The sequence below is a fragment of the Protopterus annectens genome, chromosome 1.part2 (assembly GCF_019279795.1).
Source record: "Protopterus annectens isolate FY-2018-M chromosome 1.part2, PAN1.0, whole genome shotgun sequence".
Taxonomy (NCBI): Eukaryota; Metazoa; Chordata; order Ceratodontiformes; family Protopteridae; genus Protopterus; species Protopterus annectens.
The window spans coordinates 812,505,934-812,519,579 of record NC_056727.1 but is presented as its reverse complement, the minus strand read 5'-3'; the positions used below and the strand labels follow the sequence as shown (position 1 = coordinate 812,519,579).

Below are 13,646 nucleotides of genomic sequence, written 5' to 3'. Positions count from 1 at the left end.
GACATATGTGGAAACCGCTGCAGGTAGAAATCAGTGGGAGTTTGAAGCTTTATTGGGGGTTGGATTATAGGGAATTATAAAAAAAAGGCGTTTGTCTGGAACTGTCTTTTAAAGCACCACTACAGGCATAAACTGAGAAGTATATATATATATATATATATATATATATATATATATATATATATATATATATATGTGTGTGTGTGTGTGTGTGTGTGTGTGTGTGTGTGTGTGTGTGTGTGTGTGTGTGTGTGTGTTTATTATGGCAGAAAATTCTACAAAATTCAAATCTTCTCGGCACAGTAAATAGTGATTTTTAATTTTCATTTTTTGTGGCCTTGAATGCCCTTATGAAGGCAAGCATCCTGAAATGATCTTGCTTTCTTGGAAAGCTACTTTTTGTTCATAATGCTTGGTGAGGGCACAGTTGATGAACTTAATTCACCTCAGTGTCTCTTGTAATATTATAATTCCATTCTCTTAGAATGGAGGTAGTAAAGTGTCACTGGTTGGTTTGCAGTGACACATAAATATTTGTTTCCTAAATATGTAAAATTCCTTGTAGAAATGATAAGAAATAACTAAGATAATACATTTTTATTTGAAATTGAATGAGTTGTAGGTCCTATCTCCCTTCCATCTCCCTAAAAGCTCAGATAATTAGTACAGTTGCACTCAATGGAAAATTAAGTTTGTTTACCTCCAAAGTACAAAAAGATCAACTGGTTTATGGCCCCATGGGAGGGAAGGATTGCAGATATAAATGACAGTAACCAATAAAAAATGAATGCCTGGATAGCTTTATAATTTTTTTTATTTTATTTTATTTATATTTGTTGACTGGGAGTGTCCGACTGGACGTAGGTCCATTTTCAGCGGAGGCCCGGGGAGAAAAGCTCCACAGTTAAAATAAACAGACAGTAGTTACATTGGATTACATAGCGATTAACAATTTACATAGCAATTACTTACAACATATTTACAGATGAAGAACATAGTACATCAGTAGAAAACTAGAATCTTTATCTGTGAAGTACATAACAACATTAACAAATGTTACAATAAGAAGTTCCTGCTGTATAATAAGTACTAGGCTTATGAGCATCTGAGCTTGCTATAATCAAGGTAGTTAGTGGAGTGGAAAGAAAGGTAGTGGTTGGATGGGGTGGGTGATATTAGAGTGGGAGTTGCAAGGGCATAGCCAGCATGTTTTTAGGTGCGCTTTTAGTAAAGTTTTGAAGTGGGTGCATGATGGTATGGAGGTAATTGTGGGTGGGAGAAAGTTCCATAGTTTGGCTATGGTGCAAGAGAATAGTGCTTCACCAGCATAGTTATTGGCTTTAGTGATCTGCAAGTGATTTTTGTTGCTGGATCTTAGTGGTCTGGTGTTGCGATAGGGTTGGAGTAGATTCTGGAGGGATGGGACATTTAGTGGATGGTTTACTAGTTTGTGGGCGAGTGAGAGTTGATACCATTGAAGGAGGTGAGGAAGTTCAAGCCAGCCCAGTTCAGCAAGTGAGAGACAGTGGTGACTACGGTAGGATGCCCCTGTGGCAAATTTGGTGATTTTGTTGTAGCAGGTCTCTAGCTTGTTTAGATCACATTACCTTAGGTTGGTATATATTGGAGAGGCATACAGTAGGGTAGAGATAAGGTGGGAATTTGATGTTGAAATATTTGCTGCTTTGGTGAGAAGTTGCTTATTTCTGTATAACGCTCCTAGTTTTTTGTGGACTTTTTTTATGGTCATGGATATGTGAATGTCAAATTTTAGTTTATAGTCTATTTCCGCTCCTAGCAATTTGGTGTGTTCAGTTGGGTATATAGTGGTGTTGTCTTTTGCTGTGATGTTAAAGTGAGAGTTGTTTTGAGTATGTTTGGTGGGTTGGAAGACGAGTAGTTAAGTTTTGTTTGGGTTGAGTAGTAATTGGGCATCGGATAACCAAGTTTCAACAGAGGAAAAGGCTTCCTGTGTGACTTTTTGCAGTTTGGGTAGGGACTGGGCTGAGCAGATGATGGTTGAGTCATCTGTGTATTGTATGAGTGTGCCATGTTTGGTTGCAGAAGCTAGATTATTGGTGAAAACAGAGAAGAGTAGGGGTCCAAGGATGGATCCTTGGGGAACCCCGATGGAGACAGGTAGTTGGGGAGATATGTCATTCTGCCATACAACGGATTGTTGGCGGTCAGACAGGTAACTCTAAAACCAGTTGGTGACTGACTGTGAGAAGGATAGGTTATTAAGGACAGAGGTACGTTGTTTGTGTGGGACCATGTCAAATGCTTTAGATAGGTCTAGGAAAGTAGCAGAGGAGAGATAGCCATTGTTTTTATGCTGAAGGATAGTGTTAGTAAAGGAAAGTAAGGCAGTGCTGGTGCTATGAAAGTTTGTTTAGCTGTGTGTGTGTGTGTGTGTGTGTGTGTGTGTGTGTGTGTGTGTGTGGTGGGGGGGCTGCTTACAAGCTAAAGCAGAGTGCTCTCCAGGGGAAAATGAATATTGGCTCAAACAGGTAGACACATACTCATAATGCCATCGCATGTGAAAAAATAATAAAAAGAGCTACAGGTATCTTGCTACACATTGTTTTCATTGACAAGAAACATTCAAATGTGACAGGCAAACTGACGTAAGAGCAAGGAAGACAAATTCCTAAAGAAAGTATCATTCCATTTTTTCACCCCAATGTGGTATGCACTGAGGACTATGACTTTGATAGAAATGCCACAAAGAGGAAAAATTGCTGTAAAATAAATTTGAGAAATACACAACCTCACGACCCAACACATGCAACACATAGACCTCACAGTCAGAGTGTCAAACAGTCACAGCCCTTAAGGCCAAACAAAATGCCAGACACACTTGTCATTGGTGATTCCATAGTCAGACACACTAGGTCTCTCAACAGCAGGTACAAGGGACATCCTGACCTTGAGCAGTATCCTACCTTCACCTAGAATGATGCCACAATACAGTGATAAGATGATCAGCTTTAATAATTGGCTTAAATTCTGGTGTCATTCAAACAATGTCTGTCTGCCTGGGATGACACCTAGAACACCAAAAGGAAAAAAAACTAAGGGTAATGCTGCTCAATGCCAGAAGTCTCAATCTCAAATGCCATGGAACAACTAATACCCCTCACTGGTGAGTGTGGTCTCCCAAGGCCCCTGAACCAGTGGTAAACATTACTCAAACCAGTCTGGTGGACCCCAGCCATAAACAAGCTCTAAAGACACCTTTGATCATTATAAGTAAAAAACTAAGAGTCGAATTAAACCCACAGTTAGGACAGCTGTTTAATCTTAGCCTCACCTCAGGATACGTGCTCAAAGGTGGGCGGCGTGACTGTGGTCCCACTTCACGGTGCCATGTGACTTGCCTCCACAGACCCTGGAAGCATTAGCTTTTTTATTGACAAGCCTTATCTGCAAAATCATAATGGAGAGGAATATAAAAGACATAGGAATAAAGACATAAGGGAGCGAGCAGACTTTGGATTTGACTTTGTTTGGCTTTTAGATCCTGCCTCACATCACAAGATGGGTTGCAAACTGGCTAAGTGACAGAACCACAGGGTCCAGGAGTTGCTGGAGCCCATCAGACTCTCAAAGCCTGTCAGCTACCATATAGGTGGCAATCCACTGAGCACAGAAAAAGTCATCCAGAGATCTTCCCTGTACTCATCACTTATTAGACCTATGATTGAGTACAATGCCCTGCAGATATACCCCAGGGATTACTTAACTAAAGGGGTGGCGAAAGCCACATACTATATATAGGCTTATAAATGCCCTTGGGCAGATAGCCTAGTATGAACCTATGAACCTATTATCTAAATTGATGATGAATAATAATGATAATAATAATAATTTACTGATGTTTATTGCATATCGTTAATACATTTGTGGGGCATCTCGCCATATCAGTAGATACTTTACTTCATTTCTCTCTCTGCAGTTATAACATGCTGGTATAATCCCTTCTCGATGGCTTATTAGCTGTCTTCAGACATTTACAAGAAATTCATGTCACTCCCCCTTCAGCTCCTTATTGGCTACTTTGCCTACAAGGTCTACACCCTTGAGATGTCTTCTCTGAGGAAACTGCAGGACAGAGTACCAGCTTACATTTGCAAAGAGAAGGCCACAGTGTAACAGTAGTTTTGCATGACAGAATGATAATCGGTGTGGGCCACTAGAGCATGACTGTGTTATGTAAAAAAGGGCCAGTTGGCTTTACCACCTTAGACAAAGGGGCTCTGCATTATTATCTCAACAGATCACCATTATTATCTCAACAGATCACCATTATTATCTCAATAGATCAGCAAAGTGTACCAGACAGCCCCACTGGTAACTATGACTTCAGACGGAGAAATTATGTAAAACATGTTTTATGGTGAGTTCTCATATAGCTGTACTGTGTAATGTCCTTCTCTTCTATCTCTGTATGTTGGTAGTATGACAAGCAAATGCTCACACCATGACAGAAGGACCCATCTAACATATCCTGCAGGAGTACTGTTGGAAATACCCTATAACTTTGGACTGACAGTCTGACATGCAATGTTTGGTGAAACTGACCATGTAAGGCACGTTTTCTGCTGTATAAATCTCGTTTGCTTGCACCACTGTAGAGTGACCAAAAGTGGCTACCTTTCCTCTAACAGATTCCCTTGATAAAATAGACTACAGAGTCTTAGCAAAACCCAGTACTTTTGAGAAATTGTATGGAAAACATTTGTTTACCCACTGGTTACCCATTGCCCCCTACCCACAACTAATGTCTGGGTAACTGAAATGAACAGTTAATCATATTTTCTATTATCCTTGGTCTGAGAAGCATATTTGTGTTCTAGGATCCATTAAGTGTAACAACCTTGACACTATGCCATGGGTTTCAGGATTAAAGGATGGGTACTGAATTTATTGAGTAAGAGCTATGTCATGTATCACTTTTGGTATAAAGGTTCACTTAGGAGACAAATTCACTCTATCCCTACTAAAAAGAGTGCAGAAAAACACATTACGGCTTGCAGTTTGAATAGTCTTCTGCATGAGGTGACTATTAGCAAGCTATATGTTTTCAAACTGATGAATTTTAAGGAAACTAAGTGGGAAATTAATAAAGTGCTTCATTAGAAGGTTCAAATCTCCTGAGGGGAGAATGTTCTTTGAGGGAGCAAAAAAGCTTAACAGTACATCTTGATGCAATTAGTAAGGCTCCAAGAGACATATAGTAACAATGTGAAATAGTGAATCTGAATAGAAGTATAACAATCACTAAGCTCTTTAAGTAAGAAATACAGGAAGGAAGAAAAAGCAAATCTGCTTGTAAGGAATTAAATGTTCTGCTTGCAGCAAACAGAACATTTCTTCACTTTTGATAAACAATGATTTTCTGGTGGTAGGTCTTCCAGCTTTCTGGATAATATTTATTCCTTCTGGGGAAAACAGTCATTAGGTTGTGACTCTGAGTGGCAGATTTAAGCATCTTCCCTGCACAATCCTGCAGGAGCAGATCTTCCCTGAAAGGAAGGCATAAAAACAGATTGGACTTAGTGTCAGAAAGGAAAGCCATATCTGTCTTGGGAGTAATATGATGTATCTCCTGTGGTATTTAGCAGAACTCTTTTAATGAGAAGAATTGAAGACAAAGCAAAAAGTAGGGTATTGACCAAGGCATTATAAAACCATCCAAGAATTTGTGAAGGTGAATCAATGGGATCCCCTGAGTGGTGTACTATCTTCAATTGAATTCTGTGGGAGAGGGCCACATCTCACAGTACCAGATCTATCTTTCACATATGGAATGAACAAATGTCTCCTTGTCTGGGGGTTTACCAAATGATCACATTGCTGTCTGGCTGTGCCTGAAGGACTTCTGACTTTAAAACAAATCTTGAATGCCCACTGTGCAGGAAAGCCCATTAGTTTTATTTATTTTACAGCAGATATGTTCTGATCTTGCTTGGCACTGTGGTCTTACTTAAATCCATACTCCCATAGTATTCATATAATGGCAAATCAACCATAGTATGTCTTATCCCCTACCTGCCTACCAAAGATGCAAGCCTCCCCTGTACTACTGCATGGGTTCATGGATAGTGCATGGGTCCATGAGTAGTGCATGGATTCATGGAGAGGGTAAGGGTCCATGGATAGTGAATGGGTCCATGGATTGTGCATGGATTCATACATATTGCATGGGCTCATGTATAGTGCATGGGTAAGCGGATAGTACATGGGTCCATAGATAGTGCAGGGGTTCATGGGTAGTGCATGGGCCCATAGGCAGTGCATGGGCTTATGATTAGTGCATGGGTTCATACATAGTACATGGGCTCATGTATAGTGCATGGGTTCACGTATAGTGCATGGGTTCATGGATAGTACATGGTCCATATGTAGTACATGGGTCCATAGATAGTGCATAGGTTCATGGATAGTGCATGGGCCCATAGGCAGTGCATGGGCTTATGATTAGTGCATGGGTTCATACATAGTACATGGGCTCATGTATAGTGCATGGGTTCACGTATAGTGCATGGGTTCATGGATAGTACATGGCTCCATAGATAGTGCATGGGTTCATGGATAGTGCATGGGCCCATAGGCAGTGCATGGGTCCATAGGTAGTGCATGTGTTCATGGACAGTGCATGGGTTCGTGGAGAAGAGTTGGTCTGAGAACTCCCAGTGCTGCTCCTAGCAGCTAGGTAGCTTGGTGCTTAGTCTATCCCCAAACACTTGCTTTCTGCACTCATATGGTCTTAAGTTAAATGCAAAAAAAAAATGTATTATCATACCATTCAACAAAAACAATGTCCCTCCTGATTAACTCATCAATGGCAACCCCCTAAGCACACAACCTGTGGTGAGAGATCTAGGGATCTAGGTACTCAGGTTGACAACAATCTCACATTCGACCATCATGTTGTGGCAGTGGTCAGAAGAGCCTTTTACTTGGTTCATCTCATAAGTAAAGGGATTGCATCCAGATAAAAAGAGGTTATTACCTCTCTGCATTCCTCCCTCATTAGGCTAATAATATAGTATAACTTCCTGTTTGGTATGTACCTCTCCAAACAACTGCACCAACTGGAAAGGCCACAGAAATAACTCACAAAGAGAATCCATGACCTCCAACACCTGTCCTATGCAGACAGGCTCAAATCACTATCACTCTACTCAGTATCATACAGATTGCTCAGAGATGATCTGTGTCTCGCCTACAAGGCAATATCGGACCCTGTCCTACTAGAGATCCTGTATATCTGTAAGTCTAACTCCTTGAGCATTACCTGCTTGAAAAGCCTAAATGTAATATGCAACATCACCAAAATCTGCTGGAGAGACAGGTTTGTCTCCCAGTGGCTGCCCCGTCTCTGGAATAGACTTCCCATACATGTTAAGCAGAGTACCTCGCTGACCCTCTTCATGCGCAACCTTGATGAGTTAATGGGAAACCACAAATTTGTCCCAGGGGTTCCACCTGTGTCTCTCATTGACAGAGGCAACAGGTGCTGACTGAGGTTTCTTTTGTGGGGACAAACTCTTGGCTAGGCTTGTAAGGGTCTTAGAGCCATTAGCCTACTAACCTCCTATGATCCTATATCAGAAGTATGGTCAAATAATGTGATGTTGCCTTGGAAAATATCCTTGTCCCAGGCTGTAGGTCAACTGTGCATCCTAGGCTATCCCACTAACCAAGACTACTGATTGTTCTTAGCTCAGGTTTCTGCCAGATCCTCAAAGAACATTCTCCTCACAACTGTATGCCATTCCCAGTCCCTCCCAGTGGAAAATGGTGAGCAGGCCCAGCCTTATCACTCCATTCTCCTACCTCACCAACTCTAACAGATGCCAAAGCTGCTAAGTGAACTCAGGTCACCATGGCTGTTGTCAGGGTTTTATCTGTCAGTCTGAAAAAGGCCGGCTAAATTTCTGTCTTTTATTTCATATGTCCAGTCAACCTTGTTTTATTTAGTATTTGCTTTAGCAAATTTATTCTCACTTTTATTTAACATTTGCTTGTTTAAATTTCGTTATTTCGTTTGTGTTCTACTTCTATCATTTGGAGGTATTTTAGTTGTTAATGGATTATTGTTCTTTATGTAGATTTTGATCATTGAATGAGTACATTTTTAATCTGTATATTGATATATACTTATTGTATGTCTGTCTGTCTCTCTTTACTTCTCTTTTTGTTTGTCTGAATTGCATCTGTTTTGTAAAGTGCTTTGAGATGAGGCACCGTAACAAAGTTGAGTTGAGTTGAGTAAATATTTTCCTCATGATGAAGCAAAATGAGACCCGTTAATGGAATAAGACTCAGTGGATTGTCCTGGGTTTCCAGTTGTGCACCCCATTGGTGAATTTTTGGTCACCCATCCAATTATCTAGGTTGCATTTGAATAGGGTCAGTGAAGAGCTCTGTTCTACGTGAATAGGAAGTCTATTCCAGAAAAGCGTTAGTCTTTGGGAAACATATCTGTCTCTCCAACATGTTATGTTAATGTGACAAGCTAAGTTGAGATCCCTAGATTGAGTGACTCTTGTGCCATTTGACTTATGTATGTGCAGCATTTCCATTAGGGCAGTGTTGGAGATTGCCCTGTAAGCCAGGTACAAGTCACCTCTCAGCAGCCTATAAGATACAGAGTAAAGTGACAGTGCTTCAGCCTGTCCATGTAGGCCATGGTTGGGAGTCCCCATATTTTCTTAGTGAGAAATCTCTGAGGTCTCTCCAGCTGCTGCAGATGTCTGGTGAGATACATGCAAAAGAGTGCATTATATTTTATTAGTGGTCTGATGAGGGTTGAGTACAGTGGAGTTATAACATCCCTTGACTTGGATGCTATGCCCTTGCTTATGAGGTGTGCTATGTAGAAGTCTTTCCTTACCACTGTGGAAACTTGGTGGTCAAAGTTCAGATTGCTATCAGCCTTTGTTCCCAAGTCTAGAACCACTGGGTTGGAACTCAGAGCATGCTGTCAATATCATAATTTGTAGGGAATTCTGTTTTGCCAAAGGGAATAATAATGCATTTTTTTGCATTTAGTTTTAGACCATGGCCTTGGCACCAATCATTTGTTTGTGTTAACCCTTCTTGTAATATGTTAATATCATTGGGAGACTCAGTCATTGCTCCCAGTTTGCAAAAATCAGCAAACTTGGTGAGCCAAAGGCCATCTACTTTGGCCTGGACTTTTGAGAAATAGAAGCCAAACAGTAAGGGGCCTAGCACGGACCCCTGTGGTACTCTACTGGTGATGGGTCTACTGGTGACAGCAGAATAGGTTGTGTCAGTGTGCCATTTGGATACTCATCTAGTAACATAAGGGTTAATCTCTATCTGGGAGAGCTTCTCAATGGTGCCTGAATGGGCAATTGTGTCAAACGCCTTGGCAAGGTCAAGACAGGTTGTGTCCACTGTCTTACCTTCGTCCATGGCTTTGGTGACATTCTCAAAGAAGTACACCAGGTTTAACAAGCCTCAAACTTAATTAACTAGGCATCTAGTGTACTGGATTGCAGATCTGATTAGTAAATGCCAAACGGGATAGGAACCAGTACTAAGTTGGGAAGGACCAGAGTCTGTCAGTCAGCCAGTTAACTATAAGCTGTGTGCACTGAAAAGATACTATCTATTGCTTCAGTGACCTTTTCATAGATAATAACAGGATTAAGGAGCCAAGGCCTGCTTTTGACAAATCTGAATTTATATGGGCCCAGGGCAAAGGGATTTGAATGTCTAAATTAATGAGATCAGAAATTAAATGTTCTATGGTTTTAGATGTAAGGCCAGTGAAATTGAGTGGTCAGTACTCTCCAGGTCTAGTGGTTGGGCCACCTTTTTGTAATGACATTATGATTGCTGTTCTCTATACTTTGGAAATGAAACCAATGTAGAGGTTTAGGTCAAAAAGGATGTAAATAAGGGTTCCGATATTTGGCACTAGTAGCAAATTGTCTGCAATGTATGTCATCAGGGTCTATGGAGATGTTATCTTTAGTTTTTGAAAGGACTGAGAGGATGTGTTTTCCATAGGAGTTTAGGGGGAGGCTGGGACTGAGGGATCAGAGGGGCAGTTGGGGCTGTGGTTCACATAAAATTTGCTCTAAGTTTGTCAGCTAACATTCTAGATTGTATTATCTGATCAGCTCAGAGCATTGTTTGGTGCTATTTGTTAAGTTATTAACACAGATAAAAAAAACTTTGTAGTTGCTTTTGTTTTTAGTGGATGTTTTCAGTTTGTATTCAGGTTTAATTTTTTTAATGGTGACCTCATGTTTTTGTTAGCATGCTTAACTGTTCTTTTAGGGTGGGTACATTGTGACCTTTTAAGTGAAGTAAAGTGTGTAAGTGTGCAATCTACATTCTGGTATATAGGTTTTGGGGTTATGAATCATACATGATGTTCATTTGTAGAGTACAGTTTTATGATTGTTTTACAACATGATTTTAAGGAACTAGTGAAGATTTGTTTGAGATTATAAAACAGCCTTGTACTTAAGGACATCTGTGGTTATGTCTTTCTGAAACAGCACAGCTCCAGCCCAGCATTGTTAATGTCCATGTCAAGCATCCTCCTGAGGCATCAGTACACATCCACCAGGTCTCTGCTGTTGACAGCTCTTCATCTTCACAGAAGATAAATACAATTCAACAAATCCAACCCCACGTTTCCTACCACACTGGTCCTTCCCAAAAGACACAGATGCTTCAGATACCAAATGTGTTGTACCCCAATCAACATACAGTGACTCACCACTATCCTGTTACTTCCAAGTCTCGACTAGGACGTTGTTTCCAGGAGACTCTTGGATCACAAGTAAGTACCTTGTAAGCATTCTGTAAAGCCAGGAGAAAAAGAAAACAAATGTTAAAATGTCCACACATGGTTAAATCTTGTTTTTAATTTCCTTAGATGTGATTTGACTCTGAGAGACATAGGTGGCTAACTGGTTGAATGTCAGTCTTTCGGGTAGTGGCACATTGTGAATTGTTTATTTGCCTCCGTTTTTAATTTGTGGTACAAAGTTGCTTGTTTTATTTGCCTCCATTTCATTATAAATTAATGCAGAAGTCAAGCAGTTGAACTTAACTGACATAAAATTAAATTTTTTTATCTCGTTGTCAATTTTTTATACGTTTTGTACAATGAGTTGTTCCTTTACAGGGCAAATAGTGCCAGACGTATGTCTAGCATAGTATTACTAATTGATATACTGTTTCTTAGTAGCTTATACTTCACATTCAATACCTTAAAAAACTCTAAATGGAATATAAGATTAACAGATTAGTACAGAAGATTAAGGGTATGTGCTATTAACAAGCTTCATCTTGTAGTACTGGTTTGATTCCCGCAGTCTCCATTTGTATACTGTGAGATTCTCAGTAAGTAACATAACCAAGCAGTGATGCCAGGACACCCCTGAAAACAGGAGGTTTTACCTCACCAGTTTACCCAGTTAAAAAAAAAAGGGTTGGCTCTGAACTAGACATTCATCTCTAGCTGTGGAATGGAAGGATATAATCTATATTTTTATTTATTGCAGCCATCCATTGGTAATCCAGACTGAGCCATACAGATACTGTTTGATAGCTTCATGAAGTGACTGTCTAATGACTATGTGTGTTTGTACAGAGCACTTTGAAAATTTGGAGTCAGAATATGAAATGCCTTTCATTTTGTTTGCTATGATTTTGATTTATCATGTCCAATATACAGGCAGTCTTATCAACAGTTCTGCAGTCATAACAGCAAAAAAAAAAAAAACATACCATACTGTGGAAAACATGCCTGTAAGAGTGTCAGAAAAACACTGTTAGGTACTTAGAAGTGTGCAACGCACCTAACAAATTCAAATGCTTATGATAGGATCACAATTGAATGTTAACAATTGCTGTGCTGCTTAAACCAACTCAGTTGCCAAATTTGCTACAGAGTAGGTGTGTGTGTGTGTGTGTGTGTGTGTGTGTGTGTGTGTGTGTGTGTGTGTGTGTGTGTGTGTGTGTGTGTGTGTGTGTGCATTTATATATGTGACAAGTCTGCCTATCCACAGTGATTTATTTGTTGAAACAGGTTCAATTCTCTGGTTGTAGTTTTCACTGGATTGCTAGATTTGTGGAGAAATAAGAGGTCTTGGACTGCTGGATTTCTAATGGCCTGAAAGGCAATGCACAGATTGCCCCTAAGGATTGTTTGGAGCACTGGATACAGGGTAAGGTCTCCAGCCTCTATTGATAGTTTAGGTCCTTTAGGCTCATGATCATTTTTGTCTGAAACATTTTGGATCTCCCCAACTGCTTAATACACTCATAGGTTTATAAGAGGTTATTAGGCTAATGACCATAAGGCCTTTACAAGCCTAGCCATGTTATACCCGTGTTCCCTAACTGACCATGGTTAGATGGTCTTTATTTGCAGTGTGAGTCTATGATCAGCACTCACTGCCCTTGTCCATGAGGGACATGGGTGCCTCCCCTACGGTGAATTTATGGTCTTCCATCCAATTGTCTAGGTTGTGCTTAAATAGGGTCATTGAGGAGCTCTGCTTTACGTGAATTGGGACTTCATTCCAGAGGATTGGCAACCTCTGGGGGACATAGCTGTTACCCGAGCATGTTCTGTTGAAGCCACAGGCTAGGTTGAGCTCCCTGGAGTGAGTGACTCTTGATCCATTTGATTTGTGGACATGCAGTATTTCCATTAGGGCAGGGTCAGAAGCTGCTCTGTATGCCAGGCACAAGTCACCTCTCAGCAGCCTGCAGAATACAGAATACAGTGACAAGGCTTTTAGTATTTCCATGTAGGTCATGTTTTGGAGGCCCTGAATTTTCTTGGTTAGAAACTTCTATGGTCTCTCCAGCTGCTGCAGGTGTCTGGTGAGGTAAATGCAAAAGGGAGCATTATACTCCATTAGTGGTCTGATGAGGGTCGAGTAGAGAAGAGAGGAGTTACCATATCCTTAGTCTTGGATGCATTGTCCTTAATTATGAGGTGCACAGTGTGGAAGGCTTCCCTTACATGGTGATCAAAATTTAGGTCACTTTCAACCTGTGTTCCCAAATCTCACACCATGGGGTTTGAGCTTAGGAGTGTGCTGTCAATATTGCAAATTGCAGGGACTTCATCTTTGCCAAAGGGGATTAATGATTTTAGGGTAGTATGTCTGCAGGAAGAAGGAATACAATGGGGGTATTGTTACTGTTATAATGTACAAACAGAGATAAAGGAGGGTGAACTAGAGGAGGAATAGGTCAGGTTGGAGTAGTGTAGGGGCAAGACCACGTTCTGAGCATGTTGCGTTTTAGTATCTTTTTGAAACTTTGTTAGTGATAGCTCTCAGGTCTGGGGGATGTTTTTTCCAAGTGTTGGCAACTGAGTGACTGTAAAGTACTTTACCTACAGTAAACTCTCAGCTAACCAGCACCCATGGGGACTGGTAGATGCTGGATAACTGTAGTTTCTGGTTGCTTGAGAGTTACTATTAAAAATAGGCCTGACTAATACTGTACCCTATACTACTTGTTTGGTTTAACTTGTTCTCAGGTTGGGGAGAGAGGGAATTTATTCCTATCCTCTTTTCTAAAACTCTGAAACTCTAAAACTGTAAGGTATGTTTCTGCAGGGGGAA

The 13,646-nt window shown here is 40.5% G+C and overlaps 1 protein-coding gene across 5 annotated transcripts in view; it reads left to right on the top strand.

Moving 5' to 3' along the window:
* LTBP1 (latent transforming growth factor beta binding protein 1) overlaps positions 1 to 13,646 on the top strand; it is a 2,555,437-nt gene that overhangs the window by 1,089,558 nt on the left and 1,452,233 nt on the right. For all 5 annotated transcript variants that reach the window (XM_044058988.1, XM_044058973.1, XM_044058980.1 and 2 more), the window contains one exon: positions 10,551 to 10,837. In XM_044058988.1, coding sequence (XP_043914923.1) covers positions 10,551 to 10,837 — 287 coding nt within the window. The remainder of the gene's footprint in view (positions 1 to 10,550; positions 10,838 to 13,646) is intronic.